Consider the following 22,440-nt stretch of genomic DNA (forward strand, 5'->3'; position numbering starts at 1 on the left):
GAGGTGACCAGAACTGCACACAATATTCCAAATGTGGTCTCACCAAGGTCCTGTACAGTTGCAGCATATTCCACGGTTCTTAAACTCAAACCCCCGGTTAATAAACGCTAACATACTATAGGCCTTCTTCACAGCTGTATCCACTAGAGTGGCAACCTTCAAAGACCTGTGGATATGAACCCCAAGATCTCTCTGTTTCTCCACATTCCTCAGAACCCTGCCTTTGACCCTGTAATCTGCATTCAAATTTGTCCTACCAAAATGAATCACCTTGCACTCATCAGGGTTAAATTCCATTTACCACTTTTCGGCCAGCTTTTCATCCTATCAATATCTCTTTGCAGCCTACAACAGCCCTCCACCTCATCTACTACTCCACCAATCTTGGTGTCAACAGCAAATTTACTGACCCATCCTTCAGCCCCCTCCTCCAAGTCATTGATAAAAATCACAACAGCAGAGGACTCAGCACTCATCCCTGTGGTACATCGCTGATAACTGGTCTCCAGTCTGAAAATTTTCCATCCACCATCACTCTCTGCCTTCTATGAGATAGCCAGTTACTTATCCAATTGGCCAAATTTCCCTCTATCCCACACCTCTTTACTTTCTTCATGATCCTACTATGCGGAACCTTATCAAATGCCTTACTAAAATCCATGTATACAACACCTACTGCTCTATCTTCATCTACACATTTAGTTACCTCCTCAAAACATTCAATCAAATTTGTGAGGCAAGACTTACTCTTCATGAGTCCGTGCTGACTATCCCAGATTAAGCTGTATCTTTCCAAATGATGTGGAGATGCCGGCGTTGGACTGGGGTAAACACAATAAGAAATCTCACAACACCAGGTTAAAGTCCAACAAGTTTATTTGATAGTAAACCCACTAGCTTTCGGGGTTTGCCCCTTTGTCAGGTGAGTGACTAAGTGGCAAACCCCAAAAGCTAGTCGGTTTACTATCAAATAAACTTGTTGGACTTTAACCTGTTGTTGTGAGACTTTTTACTGTCTTTCCAAATGGTCATAAATCCTATCCCTCACCTAACCCTAACCTTTCCATTAACTTAACGACCACTGAAGTAAGACTAACTGGCCTATAAGTACCAGGGTCATTCCTACTTCCTTTCTTGAACAGAAGAACAACTTTTGCCACTCTCCAGTCCCCTGGCACTATCCCCATGAACAGTGAGGACCCAAAGATCAAAGCCAAAGGCTCTGCAATCTCATCCCTTGCCTCCCAAAGAATCCTAGGGTATATCCCATCTGACCCAGGGGACTTATCAGCCCTCAGGTTTTTCAAAATTGCTAATACATCTTCCCTCAGAACATCTACCTCTTCCAGCCTATCAGCCTGTATCACACGCTCATCCTCAAAAACATGGCCCCTCTCCTTGGTAAACACTGAAGAAATGTATTCATTCATTGCCTCTCCTATCTCTTCTGACTCCATGCACAAGTTCCCACTACTATCCTTGACAGGCCCTAACCTCACCCTGGTCATTCTTTTATTCCTCACATAAGATTCTCACATTATCACCGCAACTTTACAAGAAAATTCCCTGTTTAAATCCCATCTGCAAACTTTGTGCTTAAAGTTGTTACTGATGAGAAATTAACAGTAAATTTAGTTTCAAGTTGAACAGGGGACATTTAATGATGTCTCATCCTTTAAAATCTCCTTCATCTTTGAACAGGGAATGGTAAGTGAGAGAAAATTGATTCACAGTGACCTCAAAACAACATACTGCAGATCTCAAAAACCCAGCAGGTCATCTGGACTCAAACATCAGCTCTTATCTCTGCCAGACCTGCTGAGATTTCCAGCATTTTCAGATTCCAGCATCTGTAGTAATTTGTTTTTATATATACAACTTTTATAGCAATTTCTACAGTCTGGGCATTTAAAAGATCTCTCCCCAGTGTGAAACTGGGGTGTGGGAGAGTGGTAACATAATGGTTAGCAATGCTGCCTCACACACCTCCACCCATCTGATGAAGAGTGCTCTTAAAGCTTGTGCTACCATATAAACTTGTTGGACTTTAACCACAGCGCCAGGGACTCGGTTTCAATTCTGGTGTTGGATGACTGTCTGTAGAGTTTGAATGTTCTCCCTATGTCTACATGGGTTTCCTCCGGGTGATCCAGTTTCCTCCCATAGTCCAAAATATGTACTGGTTAGGTGTATTGGCCATGCTAAATTCTCCCTTACTGTACCTGAACAGGCGCCAGAGTGTGTCAACTAAGGGATTTTCAGTCACCTCATTGCAGTGTTAATGTAGTAGTGAAAGAATCTGAATGGTCTCTCAGTGTGAATACATTGATGAAACATCAGTTCTCCACAAATTTTGTGGCAATTTTCATTTAAAAAGTCTCTCCCTTGTGTGAAACTGGTGTGTTGGCAGGATGAATGATTGAGTGAATCTCTTCTGTTAGGCTACTCGACCAGGACTTTTAAATTATATTAGGAAGCCAGATTAGACTCCAACAACTTTTCTATTTTGGCATTAATGTGAGGATAGGATGATTCCACTGACAAATTAGGGAACCCTTGTAGTAAATCAAACTTTATTTTATCATACAGCATCTCAATTGTTCCAATTTAAAGCAATACCCCAAAGACATACACTCTTTTTCAGAATTAGTTCGCACAATAAACAAATATGCTCACATGGTAAGTGATTTCCAGCTTCTGGACTGAGAGCCAGACATCAGTTTCCAGAGAAAGATATACCTACAAAAGGCAAAACTTCAGAAAAGTAAATCTAGTCTCTAGTAGCTCCCAGTCTCCAGGCTTCAGAGACAGAAAGGGATACCTCTCTCTCTGTTTCTCTGCAGCTTTCAAAGCAGCAACTCTTGAGAAAGATCCACTCTCATAAAGCAGAACCTCCGAGAAAGAGACTTATCTTCTGGCAGATTCCAGCCTTCAACTTCAGAGAGGGGGAAGGGAGGCACTGCTCTCTCTCTCTCTAGTGGCATTATCACTAGACTATTAATCCAGAAACTCAGCTAGTGTTCTGGGGACCCAGGTTCAAATCCCGCTATGGCAGATAGTGGAATTTGAATTCAATTAAAAAAAAACAGCAAGCAGGCTGGAATTCTCTTTGTACACCTAGCTCCACCCAGTCATATGACCTTAACAAGCTAATCAAGTCCTACTGTGCAAAACCCCAGGGAACACGAAGAACACCAGAACAGCATTAGTCCAGATTAAAACAAACTTTCCACCAACTAGAAACAATTATGCTGCTGCCGTAACAATACAGTGCTGCTTTATACAGACAAATTGGCACCAATAATAAAACAAACTGTTACAGCAGATCCTGCTGAAGAAACATGATACAAAAACATTTCTTAAAGGCACAATATCATTATGTACAATAATTACTTGTGAACTTGCTGGTGTCTCAGCAGATTGGCTGAGGTGACAAATCCCTTCCCACACTGGGAACAAGAGAACGGCCTCTCCCCAGTGTGAATTCGCTGGTGTGTCCGCAGATGGGATGACTGAGTGAATCCCTTTCCACACTGGGAGCAGATGAACGGCCTTTCCCCAGTGTGAACTCGCTGGTGCGCTAGCAGATGGGATGACTGATTGAATCCCTTTCCACACTGGGAACAAGTGAACTGCCTCTTCCCAGTGTGACTTGGCTGGTGTCTCAACAGATTGACTGAGCAAGTGAATCCCTTCCCACACTGGGAGCAGATGAATGGCCTCTCCCCAGTATGAACCCGCTGGTGTATCAGCAGAGTGGATGACTGAGTAAATCCCTTCCCACACACAGAGCAGGTGAATGGCTTCTCCCCAGTGTGAACTCGCTGGTGTATCAGCAGGTGAGATTGGTTCGTAAATCCCCTCCCACACGGGGAGCAGGTGAATGGCCTCTCCCCACTGTGAATTCGCTGGTGTGTCAGCAGGTGAGATTGGTTAGTAAATCTCTTCCCACATACAGAGCAGGTGAATGGCCTCTCCCCAGTGTGAATTCTCTCGTGTCTCAGCAGATTAGTGGAGTGAGTGAATCCCTTCCTGCATTGGGAGCAGGTGAACGGTTTCTCTCCGGTGTGAATTCGCTGGTGTATTGCTAAGTGAGATGGCCTATTGAATCCTTTCCCGCACACAGAGCAGTTGAACGGCCTCTCCCCAGTGTGAATGCGTCGATGAATCTCCAGCTGGGATGGGAAATCGAATCTCTTCCCACAATCCTCACATTTCCATGCCATCTCCCTGTTGTGATTGCAATTATGTTTCGAAAGGGCCGATGATTGGTTGAAGTCTTGGCCATGCACAGAACACAGAACGGTAAAGTTTCTCTCACTGTGAAAGGTGTTTTTTTCTTCTACATTCGAAATGGAATTATGTTTAGGTACGATAAACTGGCTGACTCCATCAGGTTCCAATGTCACGTTTGGTTTCCATTTCCAACTGCAGATCTTACTCTTCTAAAACCCTGTGAAATTGATTTAAAACAGAAAAAAGAGAGTAAGAGACAACCCACAAAAACAGATTGCGAAATTGAGTTGAATGATTCTGGTAATTTGCGGAGCCGGCACAAGGAAAAACAATTCCTGACGATGAATTTATCATTCCACATTCCTCTGATGTGGAATGATAAATTTGCCAAACTTGAAGCACATCAGACTTCAGAGACCTCTCTCTCTTTCTCTGCAGCTTCCAAAAAACAGCAACTCTTAAGAAAGATCCACTCTCAAACAGCAGAATCTCAGAGAAAGAGAGTTATCTTCTGGCAGATTCCAGCTTCCAACTTCAGAGAAGGGGAGGGGAGGCACTGGAAAACGGACAGCAGTGGAAACGTCATTTAGACACCATCAGCAGAAGTAATCGAATAATATTAAACATGGTTAAAATACAGTCTTTATCAGAGGCAGAGGAAGTTTGACAATGAGAGAGAGTGCAGAGAGGGAGGGCAGAGGTGAAACAGAGCACTGGATGGACATGGATTCATGAACCTCAGGAGATAATGGACAGTGTTTGCATTTAGATATCGGGGTAATTTGGTCCTCAATTCGTTGCCCTAAATTTCACATCAAAGCACAAAGTGACTGAACTAATTAGGATCGTAAATGGCGGTGACATTACCCAGCATCACCCGCGCGAGTGACTGTCCCTTAAATGCACCAGAGGAAGCAGTGCGCACGCGCAGTATCGAACATTTGTTTGGAGCATGCGCGATATTAGTGATGGCGACGGGGAGAGAGGATCCTTTGTCTCATTCGCAGCTGGTAAAGATGTGAAATCGCGGGGGGACAGATGGAGCCGACGGGTGAACGGGAAGGGTTTCTAAGTACCTGCGGAAAGCCTCAAACCGCGAATACGAACCTGCAGGTCCCGCGTTGGCAGCTTCGTGTTGTTTTCCCAGGGCGAGGTCCTGGTTAGCGGCCGCCATTTTAGTTCTGCGGGGAGCAGAGCGCATGCGTCTTCCTCTGGGTGACGCCCATTTTGGTGCAACGGAGGGGGCGGGGCCTCAGAACCTCTGTTCTCAACTGGGTCCTAGTGTCCGAGGCGAGCTCAGATATTTTCTAGAGGGATTGGTAATAACTTTCTGGTTCAGTTAGGAAAGTTCCCTTTGCTTTTGTTGTGACTTGTTTGTTGATTTTCGTCTTTCAATTTGATTGGACCATATGTTTGGGGGAACAAGAAAGGAAAGAATAAGTTCATAAGATGTAGGAGCAGAATTAGGCCACTTGGCCGAACAAGTCCGCTCCACTATTTGATCATGGCTGATATACTCCTCATCCCCATTTTCCCACCTTCTCCCCATAACCTTTCAACCCATTATCAATTAAAAATGTCTAATTAGTTCTTCAATTTACTCACTGTCCCAGCACCCACTGCACTTGGGCATAGCAGATTCCACAAATTCACAACCCTTTGGGAGAAGTCGTTTTTCCTCAACTCTGTTTTAAATTTACTCCCCTTTATCCAAAGATTATGACCTCTCATCTCACAATGCCCCACCAGCGGAAGCATCCACTCCATGTCTACTTGATTCATACCTTTTATCATCTTGAATACCCCATATTCTTCAAAGAATGTTTCATCGAAACTAGAATTGTCTTCCGAATTTCTATCTTGTATTTACGCTGATGACTTCTGTAAACTTTTACAGGGGATGAGACAGATGGGAATCTTAAATCAAACATCACATTAAGGTCTGCTACAGTAACTCGATTCATCAGGACCTGAATATCATCAACCTTTGAATGTGGCAGGAGAAATGTTTGTCTGTTCTGTCTGTGGGAAATGATTTCAATCATCAGTGTGACTGGAAAAGCACCGAGACACTCACACACACCCAAGTGAGAGTGCTCCATTGAACTGGAAGGAGCTCTAACCAGTTACACACCACACCATTCACAGTGAGGGGAAACTGTGCATGTGTTTTATTTGTGGACGAGGCTTCAGCTGATCATCCAACCTGGAGCGACACAAGGACACCAGTACCATGGAGAAACCGTGGAAATGTGGGGACTGTGGGAAGGGATTCATATCCCCGTCTGTGCTGGAAATTCATCGGCGCACTCACACTGGGGAGAGGCCATTCACCTGCACCGAGTGTGGGAAGAGATTCACTCGACTAACACACCTCACTGAACACCAGCTTGTTCACTCTGACACGAGACCTTTTAAATGTTCCGACTGTGAGAAGAGCTTTAAAAGGAAAGAAAATCTGCTGACACACCAGCGAGTTCACACCGGGGAGAGGCCGTACGCCTGCACTGAGTGTGGGAAGAGATTCACTCAGTTGTCCAGCTTTCTGTTACACCAGCGAGTTCACACTGGAGAGAAACCATTCACCTGCCCTGAGTGTGGGACGGCGTTCACTCAGTTATGCAAAATGTTGGACCACCAGCGAGTTCACACCGGGGAGAGGCCCTTCACCTGCTGCGTGTGCGGGAAGGGATTCACTCAGTCATCCACCCTGCTGAGACACAAGCGCATCCACACCGGGGTGAGACCGTTCACCTGCTCTCAGTGTGGGAAGGGATTCACTCAGTCCGCCCACCTCACCTCGCACCAACGCGTTCACTCTGACGCGAGACCGTTCAAATGCTCAGACTGCGAGAAGAGCTTCAAAGGCAAAATGGATCTGCTGATTCACCAGCGCGTTCACACCGGGGAGAGGCCGTTCACCTGCTCCGTGTGTGGGAAGGGGTTCACTCAGCAGTGTCTCCGGCTGAAACACCAGCGCAGTCACACCAGGGAGGGACCATTCATCTGCTCCGTGTGCGGGAAGGGGTTTTCCCGTTCATCCAGCCTGCAGACACACCAGAAAGTTCACAAGTTGCAGGAGTTGGATTCTGCTGTTGTTGCTGCTGTTAATCAGAGCCAGCACTGAATTTGTTCGTTCTGACGTTAGGAGTTTATTGATGTTTGTAATCCCTGTAGCAGAGTTGGAGTTTAATATTCTGGTTATAGGATGAATTTATCTGCGTCAGGATATGGTGGCACAGTGTTTAGCACTGCTGTCTCACAGCACCAGGGACCCAGGTTCAATTCCGGCCTCGGGTCACTGTCTGTGTGGAGTTTGCACATTTTCTCCGTATCTGTGTGGGTTTCCTCCCACACTCCAAAGAAATGCGGGTTAGGTTGATTGGCTATGCTAAATTGACTCTGGTGTCAGGGGAATTAGCAGGGTAAATGCATGGGGTTGCGGAAATAGGGCCTGGGTGGGATTATGATTGATGGGCTGAATGGCCTCCTTTTGTACTGTGGGGATTCTATATACTGTTCAAGTCCTAGATTTGTATACCTGTTACCTCATTGGATCTTTTCTCCTTTGTTAATGGAAGGCTTGTCTTTATATAAGCGCTTTTCACAACTTCAGGATGTCTCAAAGTGCTTTACAGACAATGAAGTTTTTTTAAAGCGTGGTCATTGCGGTGATGCAGTCGCCAATCTGTGCATAGGAGGATCCTACAATGAGATTGTGACCAGAGAGTCTGATATAATTGAACCGGAAGAAGTTTAATGGAGAAAACTTGTCTGGGAGATGTAATGACTTTAGTCAGGCCAGTGAAGTTGGCCTATCAGAATACAAACTCCCTGATTAAGAGGCCAATTGATGGACCAATCAGGGAGACCTTACTCTGTACATAACCGGGAGTGTCAGTTCCTCTGGGACTCCTGAAGACTGACTGACAGCACTCTCTGTATACTGCTGTTGGAGTTGTAAATAAAGGGATTCTTGTGAAGGGGCCTCTGCCTCTATGAACCTATTGCAGAGCGATGAGAGATAAAATAGGAAGAGGATCTAAGTGCATGCATTTGTAAGAAGCTATGATAAAGTGGATTTGTCAGTGAATAAATAGGGTTTAGAACTTTGTAGTAGCAGATAGATAGGGACTTAGTTGTTAAATTTCAAAGGGGTGTTTTACAAATGGCAAAGTTTTCATAGTAAAAAGGGAAGGGGAAAAACATGTTATTCAACCTGGAAGGAGAAGCAACAGGAAAAACTGGGAAGATGTTTTATGTTTTGGAAAAGGTAAATTCACAGCGGTGCTGAAGACGATGGAACTGAAGATGAAAGAAATAAAGATATTTAAGGAAAGATGTTGAGCTGGATTGAGTTGCTTGTGTGGGGCGGGCAGGGGGGGGGGGGAGACCTTGTCAGAATAGATGTTTGCTGCGCGAAGGTGCGTAGATTGAATCAGCCATCATCAAGCCAGAAAAGTGTTTGTTCTATAAAACAGTCTTGTTTCTAAATATTTTTGGATTTCCACAACAGAGTGGAAGTGAGTGAGACGTTGTCTGGAATACCGACACTAAAATGACAGTGGTTTTGACTTAGATAATATCACAGAATTTTTAAGAGTTAAAGTTTGTAAGAAAACATTGCCAAGAAGGTGTTTAGTTTTGGATTCTAACCAAGTTTCTTTCTGTGAGTGACGTTTTGTAAGAGTATTTTTGCTGTGTAACTGTAATCCTATGTGCTTAAGTTTTCTTGTGAATAAATCTTTTAATTTTTAAAACACCAGCAGTGTTACTGTAATACTATGCTGCTGGACTCCAGTAATTTTCTCCTTATTTTCAAAATATAAAGGGTTATGATCAGTAAGTGTACACCCTTACCCCCCCAACACCCGGGAGTTGCAACTTCAGCAAATAGCATCTTTTTTAAAATCATTCATGGGATGTGGGCTTTGCTAGCTGGGCCAGCTTTTGTTGCCCATTCCTACCTCCCCTCCGTTTCAGAGGGCATTTGGGATCAACTGCATTGCTGTGGATCTGGAATCAGATATAGGCCAGACCAGGTAAAGATGGCAGGTTTCCTTCCCTAAAGGACATGAGTGAACCAGATGGGTTTTTAACAACAATGGTTTCGTGGTTACCACCAGAATTTTAATTCCAGAGTTTTATTTAATTCATAAGAACATAAGAAATAGGAGCAGGAGTAGGCCATCTAGCCTGTCCCGCCATTCAATAAGATCATGGCTGATCTGAAGTGGATCAGTTCCACTTTCCCACTTTTTCCCCATAACCCTTAATTCCCTTGTCTGTCAGAAATCTATCTACCCGTGACTTAAATATATTCAGCGAGGTCGCCTCCACCACTTCAACGGGCAGAGAATTCCACAGACTCACCACCCTTTGAGTGAAGAAGTTCCTCCTCAACTCTGATCTAAACTGCACCCCCCCCTTATTTTGAGGCTGTGCCCTCTAGTTCTGCTATCCTTTCTAAGTGGGAAGAATCTCTCTACCTCTACCCTATCTATCCCCTTCATTATCTTATGTGTCTCTATAAGATCCTCCCTCAGCCTTCTGAACTCCAAGTACAGGCCCAGTCTATTCAATCTCTCCTCATAGGCTAACCCCCTCATCTCCAGTATCAGCCTAGTGAATCTTCTCTGCACTCCCTCCAAGGCCAATATATCCTTTCGCAAATGCGGTGACCAAAACTGCACACAGTACTCCAGTTGCAGCCTCACCAGTACCCTGTACAGTTGCAGCAAGACCTCCTTGATTTTATATTCTACCCCCCTCGCTGTAAAGGCCAACATTCCATTCACCTTCTTGACCACCTGCTGCATCTGCAGACTGGGTTTTTGCAATTCGTGCACAAGGACCCCCAGGTCCTTCTGCACCGTAGCACTCTGCAGCTTTTCACCCTTTAAATAATAATCCCTCCTACTATTATTTCTACCAAAGTGGATAACCTCACACTTGCTCACATTGTACTCCATCTGCCAGGTCCTCGCCCACTCACTCAGCCTATCCAGATCTCTCTGCAGACTTTCCGTGCCTTCCACGCAATTTGCTTTTCCACTCATCTTCGTGTCATCAGCAAATTTTGTTACATTACACTCAGCCCCCTCCTCATCTATATAAATGGTAAACAGTTGAGGCCCCAGCACCGATCCCTGTGGCACTCCACTAGTCACCAACCGCCAACCAGAATAGCACCCATTGATTCCAACTCTCTGCTTCCTATTAGACAACCAATCCTCTATCCATGCTAACACCTTACCCCCAACTCCGTGCACCCTAACCTTTTGCATCAATAAAATTTTCACAATCGTAGTGGGGTTTGAACTCAGGTCTGCAGATTTTAAACATAGAAATATAGGAAACAGGAGGAGTAGGCCATTCATTATGATTATGGTTGAGCATTCAACTTAACAGTCTGATCTCACCTTCCTCCCATTTCCTTTTGATCCCTTTTGCCTCAAATACTATATCTAACTGCTTCTTGAAAACATTCAATGTTTTGGCCTCAACTACTTTCTGTGGTAGCGAATTCCACAGCTGACCACTCTCCAGGTGAAGAAATTTCTCAACTCTGTCCTAAACAGTTTTCGCTGTATCCTCAAAGACTGTGAACCCTGGTTCTGGACACACTCCCACCATCTTTGCATTTACCCTGTTTAGTCCTTGCCCTGGGTTTCTGGATTACGAGTCCAGTGGCAAATCCATTACAGCTGTTGTCGTAACACAGGAGAGCACAGTTTACTGGTTCTAGATTGGGCAAATGGGCAGGGGGAAGCTGATCTCCATGGTTGGAGTTGGCGGTTTCCTTGGAATGGTTTCTCCCAATAGCAGCTACAAGGCACTATTGACTGTTAGGCAAACTTTAAAAAGATGAGGGACGTAGGGGACAGTGGTGTTCGTCTGAAGATCTTGGTTTATCTCTCTCTACCACTACCTCCCTCGCCCACCCCCTCAACAAAATTGTCAAAGACAAGTTTTCTTAAAAAGTGCAGAGGCAAAGGTACAGAGATATCCTATTTTCATCTATACTTTCACTGGAATGTACCTGAATGTCAAGCTTATTTTAACATGTATTTTAATGAGATGTGACCATCCCTTACTGACCGTCTGGTCAAATTCCCCTCCAATCCGATTTTCAAGTTTGCTGATGACACCACCGTAGTGGGTTGGATCTCAAACAGTGACGAGACAGAGAACTGAGAGAGATAGAGAATCTGGTGAACTGGTGTGACAACAATAAGCTCTTCTTCAATGTCGACAAAACAAAGGAGATTGTCATCAACTTCAGGAAACATAGTGGAGAACATGCCCCTGTCTATATCAGTGGGGACGAATTAGAAATCATTGAGAGCTTCAAGTTTTTAGGTGTCCAGATCACCGACAACCTGTCCTGGTTCCCCCCATGCCAGTGCTAGACTTAAGAAAGCCCACCAACGCCTCTATTTTCTCAGAAAACTAAGGAAATTTGGCAAGTCCGCTACAACTCTCACCAACTTTTACAGATGCACCACAGAAAGCATTCTTTCTGGTTGTGTCACAGCTTGGTATGGCTCCTGCTCTGCCCAAGACCACAAGAAACTACAAAGGGTCGGGAATGTAGCCCAATCTATCACACAAACCAGCCTCCCATCCATTGGCTCTGTCTACACTTCCCGTTGCCTCAGAAAAGCAGCCAGCATAATTAAGAACCCCATGTACCCTAGATGTACTCTCTTCCATTGGGAAAAAGATACAAAAGTCTGAGGTCACGTACCAACCAACTCAAGTACAGCTTCTTCCCTGCTGTCGTCAGACTTTTGAATGGATTGACCTTGCATTAAGCTGATCTTTCTCTAGACCCTAGCTATGACTGCAACATTACATTCTGCACCCTCTCATTTCCTTCTCGATGAATTGTGCGTTGTCTGTATAGCACGCAAGAAATAATACTTCTCACTGTATATTAACACGTGACAATAATAAATCAAATCAAAAAAATCAAAAGGCAATTTCAGAGTCAACCACATGACTGAGGATTTGGTCAGGCCAGGTAAGGTCAGCAGATTCATTAGTAAACCACCCTGGTAACTGAAAGGAGCTTCCATTCATTGAATTTAAATTCCATCAGTGCCCTTGATGGGATTTGAACCCATATCTCCAGGACACTGGCCTGGGCCGACTAGTCTAGTGACTTTATATGACCTCATCCTCCCCCCCCCCCCCCCCCCCGAAAGACTGACCTATCCATTGAACAAACCCAGGCTGAGTTATTCCAATTCCCACATAATGATGTGAGTTTTCTCCTTTATTGTAAGACATCCCATTAATTACTGTTCTATCTCATTCCCCAGAAAAACGTTATCTAATTCAATATTCACATAATATGGCATTTTTGGATCTGTGGTATTTACAATCAGTTCGGAGATAACATTTCCTATTCGCAAACACTTTGACTTGAAAGATAACAAATGGGATGAAATCAAATCTTTAAAAGGCAAAATCTTGAGTTCAAAACCATCACTGTGCTGTTGGTGGAAAGGGCTAACTCTCTGCTTGTTTTCAAAGGTTTATTTGGAATCATGGGAAGGTGACGGGCCAGTGGTATTATCGCTAGACTATTAATCCAGAAATTAATGTTTCTAATGAAGCTAATGTTCTGGGGGACCCGGGTTCGAATCCCGCCCATGGCAGATGGTGGAATTGGAATTCAATAAAAAATATCTGGAATTAAGAATCTACTGATGACGGTGAAACCATTGTCGATTGTTGGAAAAACCGATCTGGTTCACTAATGTCTTTTAGGGAAGGAAATCTGCTGTCCTTACCCGGTCTGGCCTACATGTCACCCCAGAGCCACACAGCAATGTGGTTGACTCTTAACTGCCCTCCATGGGCAAGAGGGATGGGCAATAAATGCTGGCCAACCAGTCTTGTGGGACAAATGAATAAAAAAATCAGGTGAGTGATGAAGGAGCAGTGCTCCGAAAGCTCGTGATTCCAAATAAACCTGTTGGACTTTAATCAGGTGTTCTGAGACACCAGTCCAACATCGACATCTCATGCCTCACAGCACCAGGGATCTGGGTTCGATTCCCGAAGTCACTTAGGTCACTGTCTGTGTGGAGTTTGCACATTCTCCCCGTGTCTGCGTGGGTTTCCCCCGCGAGCTCCCACAGTCCAAAGATGTGCTGGTTAGGCGAACTGGCCGTGCTAAATTCTCCCTCAGTGTAACCCGAACAGGCGCTGGAGTGTGGCGACTTGGGGATTTTCACGGTAACTTAGTTTCAGTGTTAATGTAAGCCCACTTGTGTCCAATAAACAAACTTTACTTTTCATATCATGTTTTCAAACAGAGAGAGCAAACATTCACAAAGCTTCACCAGATGGTGAGCTCCAAAACACAACTTCAAGGCTGTGTTTATCTTCAAGGTATCAAACATTTTCACTTTTTCCCAAGTGTACAAGTAAATTGTGATTGACACTGAAAGGTTTATTTCCACTCAGTACATTTCATTCTTCTCAGCACAGGAACTGGCAGCATTTTAGATTCAATACCAATAGTTCACTTCTCTTGTTGCTGCTGTGTGGAGAAGATCGTGTTCACTGTAGATCTGTCAGCACAGAAACCGCACTGTGCTTCTGGATACACTCAGTCTGCAAGGGGCTGGAGTCATTTCAACGTCACCCTAGTGAAGGCCTTCAAAGTGATACGAAGGAATGAGATGTCCCTGTGCTTGTTGCAATCTCCTCTGTTGCCATTGCTTTTGTTACTGATGATTGCATTACACACGTTCTGTGGACCAGTCTTATACCCCAAACATAGAAAATAGCTCAAGTCTATTTATCCGTGACACAAGTAGGCTTACATTAACACTGCAAAAGGAGTTACTGTGAAAATCCCCCAGTTGCCACATTCCGGCGCCTGTTCGGGCACACTGAGGGAGAATTCAGCACGGTCAATGCACCTAACCAGCATGGTTAGACCGCAGGAGGAAACTCACACAGAACACGGGGAGAACGTGCAGACACCACATAGCTAGTCACCCGAGCCGGGATTCAAACCAGGGACCCTGGCGCTGTGAGGCAGCAGTGTTAATCACTGTGCCACCCTGGTAGATAGGTGCAGGAGTAGGCCATTCAGCCCTATGAGCCTGCACGCTGTTCAATATGATTGCGGCTGATCATATGCACTTTCAGTATCCCACTCCAGCTTTCTCTCCATATCCTTTGACCTCTGGCTGTGAGGGCTACATCCGGCCGACACCTACCTGAACATTTTCCTAACAAACTGGCCCCCAACAGTTTTCTGCTGTAGAGAGTTCCACAGGTTCACAACTGTCTGAGTGAAGAAGTTCTTCCTCATTTCAGTCCTAAGTGGCTCACCCCTTATTCTGAGACTGTGGCTCCTAGTTTTGGACTTCCCCAAAACTGGGAACATTCTCCCTGCATCCAGCCTCATCAGGATTTCATACTATGAGATCCCCCCTCATTCCAGTGAGTATAAGCCCAGTTAATCCAGTCTCTCTTCATATCTCAGTCCTGCCTTTCTAGGAATCAGTCTGGTGAACCTTCACTGGACTCCTTCAATAGCGGGAATGACCTTCCTCAGACTGGACCAAAACTGCGCACAATACTCAAGGTGTGGCCTCACCAAAGCCCGGTATAACTGCAGCAAGACATTCTTACTCCTGTACACAAATTGTCTTATTATAAAGGCCAGCATACCATTAGCTTACATCACTGCCTGCTGCACCTGCACGCCAACTGATAGAGAATTGTAAAACAACTCAGATTTAAAACACTAATGAGACTACTAAAAAACTGAGTGGATTAACTTTGGATAAGAATCACAGACTACCTTAAATATATTACAGAAGGTACTGCCTGCACAGAAACACATATGACCAGTTAAAAGATTTAAACATGTATTTTGGATTTAAAAAGGTATTTCAGCTTTTTTTTGTACACTTTGGCCAAAATGCAGGCTGCCCCGAGGCATAATGGGATGGGAGTCAGCCAAGAAAAATCGCATTCTTTCAGAACAGTGCAGTCTTTGAGTACAATTTTTATCAATATAGGTCAGGGAAAGTACAGATTCCCAGGCTCTAAAATGAGTAGGGTTATTCCTTTTTTCTGTTAAAGGTAGCTCACCAGATCAGTGAAAATAGGAGCTTTTGACCCTATCACTAGTGTTATAGAAGTTGCTAGGAGACAAGAGGGTAGAAGCTTCTGGATCTTACGGACAAATGATTGGGGATAATGTATTGACCCGCATAGAGAACTGGTGGGCAGAGAGGAAGCACAGAGTGGGAATAAACGTCTCCTTTTCGGAGAGGGAGGCAGCCATTAGTGGGGGTACCGCAGGGCTCATTGCTGGGACCCCAGCTATTTACCATACACATAAATGATTTGGAAGAAGGAATTGAATGCAATGTGATGTCAGAGGACAGGATGCAGTTGGCTAAAGTATATGACATTTATTAACAATGTCTGACCTGATCCCAATTACATCATGTCTGTTAATGATTATACGCGCAGTTAATTCATCCTACCCTATTACAAACGTTCCTTACATTGAAACACAGAGCCTCCGGACTTGTTTTGTTGGCAAGAGGAGATCGTGAAAGTCAGACAGTCGGTGGGACTTTGTGTCTGAGCAGTTCGGCTGGAATTCCATCCTTGCTGGGAACCTTTCTGCTTGCTCAGCAATCAATGGCCTTTTCCAGCCCAAGTGATGAGGGTCCCTTTCCAAGTCAACCGTGACAGGAATTGATTCACACCAGGGTAGGGATGAAGCAGGAGGCAGGGCAAGTGATTTTGGAGATGGATAATAATGTTAGCAAATGTAATGTAAATTCAGAGAGGCATCTGATGTCTTCTCCCGTCGTACGTTGGTCAATAAAGAACATCTTTCACCGGGATATTACTGTGCCGCGAATCTTTGTATTAGCTAAAGTTTTTGGCAACGCTTATGTCTCTGAAAGAAATCCTTGCTGCACCAACCTTCAGAGACTGTTCCACCATGACACCCAGGTCATGTTGCACTTCCCCTTTTCCTAAGCTGCCATCATTCAGATAATAATCTTCCTTCCTGTTTTTGCCACCAAAGGAGACAACCTCACCTTTACCCACATTATATTTCATTTGCCAAGTACTTGCCCACTCAGCCAGCCTGTCCAAGTCACCCTGCAGTCTCTTAGCATCCTCCTCACAGCACACATTGCCACCTAACTTAGTTTCGTCCACAGATTTTGAGATATTGCATTCAATTCCTTCGTCCAAATCATCAATGTATATTGTGAATAGCTGGGGTCCCAGCAATAAGCCCTGCAGTACCCCTACTAATGGCTGCCTGCCACTCCAAAAATGACCCATTTATTCCCACTGTCTGCTTCCTATCTGCCAACCAGTTCTCTACCCACGTCAATACATTATCTCCAGCACCATGAACTTTAATTTTGCTCAGTAATCTCTTGTGTGGGACCTTGTCAAAAAGCGTTTTGAAAGCCCAGATATGCAACATGCACTGGTTCACCCTTGTCTACTCTGCAGGTCCCATCCTCAAAAAATTCCAGAAGGCTTGTCAAGCACAGTTTCCCTTTCGTGAATCCACGCTGCCTTGGACCGATCCTGTCACTGCTTTCCAAATGCTCAGTTATTACATCCTTAGTAATTCACTCCAGCATTTTCCCCACAACAGGATAATGGTCCATAATTGCCCATTTTCTCTCTCCCTCCTTTTTTTAAAAACGTTAGCTACCCTCCAATCCACTGAAACTCTTCCAGAGTCTATAGAATGCTGGAAAATGATCACCAGTGTGTCCACTATTTCTAGGGCTACTTTCTTGAGTACTCTGGGACGCAAAGCATCAGGCCCTGGGGTTTTATTCCCAGCAATTTCCTAATTCAGATTTCTGCCAGTTCCACCTTCATGCTAGTTTTTCTGTAAGATTATTTGTGTCCTCTTTAGTGAAGAGAGATCCAAAGTATTTGATCAGCTGATCTGCCATCTCTTTGTTGCCCTTATGAATTCTAATTGTAAAGGGACCTACATTTGTCTTCGTCAGTCTTTTTCTTCTCATGTATCTACAGAAGATTTTGCAGTCAGTTTTTTATGTTTTCTGCAAGCTTATTCTCATATTTTATTTTCCCCTTCTGAAATAAATCCTTCGTCCTCCTCTGTGGATTTTAAATTTTTTTCCAGTCCTCAGGTTTTCAGTTTTTGTTGGCCAATTTATAGGCCTCCTCGTTGGTTTTAACGCTATCCCTGATTTCCCTTGTTAGCCGTTTTACTCTTCCCTGTCATACTTTTACACCAGACAGGGATGAAGTTCATCTGTGTGTTCTTTAAATGACTGCCATTGTTTATCCACTGTCAACCCCTAATGCACGTCTCAAATCATCAAAGTTAGCTTTCCGCAAGTTCAGGACCCTAGCCTCAGACTTAACTCTCCACCTTAATGAAGAATTCTACCATATTATGGTCACTCTTCCCCAAAGGATCACCACAAGCTTGCTAATTAATCCTCTCTCGTTACACAATACCCAGGCTAGGATGGCCTACTCTCTAGTTGGTTCCTCAACAACTTGGTTGAAAAAACCACTCCTTATACATTCTAAGAAATCCTCCTCCATCGCATTGCTAACAGTTTGGTGAACGCAATCAATATGCAGAGTGAAGTCACCCATGATAACTGCTGTACCCTACTGCACGCATCCCTAGTTTCCGGTTTGATGCCATCCTCAACCTCACTCCAGCAGCTTGGTGGTCTGTCCACTGCTCCCACTAACTTTTTTTGACCTTTGGTGTTACGCAGCTCCACCCATTAAGATTCCACATCGTCCGGGCTAATGCCCTTCCTTACTATTGTATTAATCTCCTTTTTAACCAGTGATGCTATGCCCCCAACCTCCTTTCCATCTATCTTTCCTGAATATTGAATATTCCTGGATGTTGAGTTCCCATCCCTGGTCACCCTGGAGCCAGGTCTCCGTGATCCCAATTACATCATATCTGTTAATGATTGTCTGCGCAGTTAATTCATCCACCCGATTACAAACGTTCCTCACATTGAAACAGAGAGCCTTTGGGCTTGGTTTTTTTTGGCAAAAGAGGAGGAGACAGACAGTCGATGGGACTTTCCTGTGTCTGAGCAGTTCAGCTGGAATTCCATCCTTGCCGGGGGCCTTTCTGGTGCCTCAGCAATCAATGGCCTTTTCCAGCTCAAGTGATGAGGGTTCCTTGTCCAACTCGACCATGACAGGAAGCTGCTACAGAGTCAAACAGAGACTGGGAGATGTCCGTCTCACAGGGGCACAGCTCACAGTCATGTTCAACCCAATGGGACATGTGTTTACTTCCGTCAGTGAGAACTTCACAATCCACAATTACAGACAATATTGGTGATGAGAGGACAAAGCACTGTTTTGATCCCATCATACACAGCACGCAGATAGTAATTGTTTGGAATTGTTTGACATAGGCCGATCCCATGATTATTTGCACTGTATCAGGGCGGCCTAGTGGCATAGCGGCTAGCACTGCTGCCTCGCAGTGCCAGGAACCCGGGTTCAATTCTGGCCTCGGGTCACTGCCTGTGCGGAGTTTGCACATTCTCCCCGTGTCTGCAGGGGTTTCCTCCGGGTGCTTCGGTTTCCTCCCACAGTCCAAAGATGCGCAGGTTGGCCATGCTAAATTGACCCTTGTGGTGTCAGGGGGATTAACAGGGTAAATATGTGGGATCACGGGAATAGGGCCTGGATGGGATTGTTGTCGGTGCAGACTTGATGGGCCAAATTGCTTCCTTCTGCACTGTAGGATTCTAATGATCTCCCTGCTTTTTTTTTACATATCTGGTGTTGATTACTTCCGAGTGTTGCAGTGTTCCAGCTGTTGGCTTAACGTTGTCCGTCAGGCAGGCTTTGCTTTTTGCTTCAACGGCAGACGTCACCTCTGCTGAGTGGGTCTCAAACCGGTCTTTGTTGTGGGTCCCCAAATTACCAAACGTTGCCACTGCTGTGTGCCAGAAATGACTGAACTCAGCGACCTCCCAGTTGCATCAATATCAATGCTTTTGTTGATGAGCCTGTAAAATGTTTCACTATTAATCTGAATGTTCCTTGACAATTTATTTCCAAAATGGAGGTGTCACTGTACGCAACGTGCAAAGTCAGCAAAGATTACTCAGCACTTTCTGACAGGAGACCTGAATCAGTGGAATCAGTGTCTGATTTTGCAAACATCAATTTACGGTGAAAGTAAAAGATGATTATCTTAATGCAAGTAAGCCTCTTGTCGTGAGTTCCTGAATTATGAAGATTGATACCAGACACTGATGCTCTGAAAATTAGTAACATCTCCAGGATATTAAACTCTAGCCAGTTATTACCATCAGCGGAAATAAATCTAACTTTGTCAGACTGTCGTTCCTGGATGTAATTAATAGCAGAATCCAACCACTACAGGCGCTTATGAACTCTCTGGTGTATCCGCAGATTGGCTGACCGAGTGAATCCCTTGCCACACACAGGGCAGGTGAACGGCCTCTCCCCAGTGTGAACGCGCTTGTGTACATTGAGGTCAGATGAAGATCTGAAACTCTTTCCACAGTGAGTGCAGCTGAACGGTTTCTCCCCGGTGTGGACTCGCTGGTGTGACCAGAGGCCGGACGACTGGGCGAACCCCTTCCCGCACACGGAGCAGATGAATGACTTCTCCCCGGTGTGGATGCGCTGGTGTGAAGTGAGGTCGGAAGACTGCCTGAATTTCTTTCCACAGTGAGTGCAGCTGAATGGCCTCTCCTCGGTGTGAATCCGCTGGTGCAACATGAGGCTGGCTAACTGAGTGAAGCTCTTCCCGCACACAGAGCAGGTGAAGGGTCTCTCCCCGGTGTGAGTGCGCTGGTGCGCAGTGAGGGTGGATAACTGCCTGAAGCTCTTTCCACAGGAGGTGCAGCTGAACGGTTTCTCCTCAGTGTGAATTCTCTTGTGGACCACCAGGTTGGCCGACTGAGTGAATCCCATCCCACACTCGGAGCAGGTGAATGGTCTCTCCCCAGCGTGAACACGCTTGTGTGCACTGAGGTTGGATGAAGACCTGAACCTCTTTCCACAGGACGTGCAGCTGTACGGCTCCTCCCCAGTGTGATTCCTCTGGTGCGTTAGCAGGGCCGATAACTGAGTAAAGCCCTTCCCGCAGAGGGAGCAGGTGAATGGCCTCTCCCCAGTGTGGTCTCGCTGGTGTATTGAAAGGCCGGACGACTGAGTGAATCCTTTCCCACATACGGAGCAGATGAATGGCTTTTCCCCCGTGTGAGTGCGTTGATGTGTCGACAGGATGGAGGACTGGGTGAAACTCTTCCCGCACACAGAGCAGCTGAACGGTCTCTCCCCGGTGTGAATGCGCTGGTGGGAGGTGAGGGTGGACGACTGCCTAAACCTCTTTTCGCAGTAAGTGCAGCGATATGGTCTCTCCTCAGTGTGAATTCGCTGGTGTGACACGAGGCTCGCTGACTTAATAAAACCCTTCCCACACACAGAACAGGTGAATGGCTTCTCCCCGGTGTGGCTGCGTCGATGGATTTCCAGCAGGCATGGATAATAGAATCCTTTACCACAATCCTCGCATTTCCACGGTCTCTCTGTAATGCTGGTCCTCGTGTGAATGCGACGATGGATTTCCAGCCGGGATGGATAATTGAACCCCTTCCCACAGTCCGCACATTTCCACGGTTTCTCCATGGTGCCGGTGTCTCTCCAGGTTGGGCAATCGGCTGAATCCTTATCCACACACAGAATACGTGTACGGTTTCTCCTCGCTGTATTTTCAGGCTGCGTAACTGGTTAAAGATTTTACCGCAGTCGGTTCAATGGAACACTCTCACTTGGCTACGTGTGCAGGCCTCGGTGCTTTCCCAGTCATGCTGATGTTTGAAATCTTTTCCCACAGACAGAACAGACAACCGTTTCTCTTCCCACATTCAAAGGTCAATAAAATTCAGATCCTGATGAATCGAATAATTCAGTTAAATCTTGATGTAACGTTTGGTTGGAGATTTTTGTCTGCAAATTCTCCCCTGTGAACACCCTGCAAAATAAATTAAGGGAAATGGTGATAAAGTCCAAGATAGAAATTCAGAATAGACAATTTTCATTTCTCAGCAATATTTTTTCCTCTCTTGTTTCCTCAACTTTTACAGATGCAGTATAGAAAGCATCCTTTCTCGTTGTATCACAGTTTGGATGGCTCCTGCTCTGACTGAGATCGCAAGAATCTATAGAGGGTTGCGAATGATGCCCAGTCCATCATGCAAACCAGCCTCCCACCCATTGACTCTATCTACACTTCCCGCTACCTTGGAAAAGCATACATACCTATGAAGGGGTGGGGCGGCACGGTGGCACAGTGGTCAGCACTGCTGCCTCACAGCATCAGGGACCCGGGTTCAATCTCCGGCTTGGATCACTGTCTGTGTGGAGTTTGCATGTTCTCCCAGTGTCTGTGTGGGTTTCCTCCGGGCGCCCCAGCATCCCCACACGTTCTGAGAGAAATGCTGTTTGGTGCATTGACCCGAACAGGTGCCGGAGTAGGAGAGTTTCACAGTAACTTCATGGTAAGCCTTACTTGTGAAGAATAAATCAACTTTAACTGACTCAAGAACGGCTTCTCCCCTGCTGCGGTCAGACTTTTGAATGGACCTTACTTGCATTAAGCCGATCTTGCTCTACACCCCAGCTATGACTGCAACACTACATTCTACACTCTCTTCTTTCCTTCTCTATGAACGGTATGCTTTGTCTGTATAGAGTGCAAGACACAATACTTTTCATTGTACCCCAATATATGTGACAATAATAAATCAAATCAAATCAAATCACACATTCTCCACCCCCCCCTCCCTGGGTTGAAATCCAAACTCATCTCACCATCACTTTCCTCCACTCACAGTTTTCTCCCTCCCTCTCTGTCTGGGTTCAGTTCTCCAGCTCCTCTTTGCAAACTGACAATAAAACCAATGGGTCTGACTCTATCTGGAGTCTTGGATATCCGGTAATGACCGCATTTTGCAGCTTGACCTTCGACCTCAAGTTGTTCGAACCGGAAGTAGCTGATTGAGATGCAGGACCAATAGCGAGAGAGGGACCAGACTGGAGGACCGAGCGGAAGCGGCCGGTCCTCCAACCAATCAGCGTGACTGAAGGGCGGGCCCGGGAGAATCGCGCGGGGGC

At 45.4% G+C, this 22,440-nt stretch overlaps 2 protein-coding genes across 2 annotated transcripts in view; one reads left to right on the forward strand and one right to left on the reverse strand.

The window, feature by feature from the left end:
- LOC145363531 (uncharacterized) overlaps positions 1–22,255 on the reverse strand; it is a 28,253-nt gene extending 5,998 nt beyond the window's left edge. Inside the window, 5 exon segments of the mRNA XM_080218720.1 lie at positions 3,370–4,445; positions 19,080–19,228; positions 19,592–19,757; positions 19,759–21,298; positions 22,138–22,255. Coding sequence (XP_080074846.1) covers positions 3,370–4,445; positions 19,080–19,228; positions 19,592–19,757; positions 19,759–20,952 — 2,585 coding nt within the window. The 5' untranslated portion in view covers positions 20,953–21,298; positions 22,138–22,255.
- On the forward strand, positions 5,184–8,611 carry LOC145363692 (uncharacterized). Its single transcript, XM_080218913.1, has 2 exons — positions 5,184–5,246; positions 6,134–8,611. The coding sequence occupies exon 2, from the start codon at positions 6,470–6,472 to the stop codon at positions 7,361–7,363; it is 894 nt and encodes a 297-aa protein (XP_080075039.1). The 5' UTR covers positions 5,184–5,246; positions 6,134–6,469; the 3' UTR covers positions 7,364–8,611.
- Positions 22,256–22,440: the final 185 nt, after the last annotated feature.

This window comes from Carcharhinus amblyrhynchos, unplaced genomic scaffold, assembly GCF_965287045.1.
Source record: "Carcharhinus amblyrhynchos unplaced genomic scaffold, sCarAmb.v2.hapA scaffold_39, whole genome shotgun sequence".
NCBI lineage: Eukaryota > Metazoa > Chordata > Chondrichthyes > Carcharhiniformes > Carcharhinidae > Carcharhinus > Carcharhinus amblyrhynchos.

Excerpts from the sequence above, each read along its gene's own strand:
- LOC145363692 (XM_080218913.1), top strand. The coding sequence starts at position 6,470 with ATGGAGAAACCGTGGAAATGTGGGGACTGTGGGAAGGGATTCATATCC.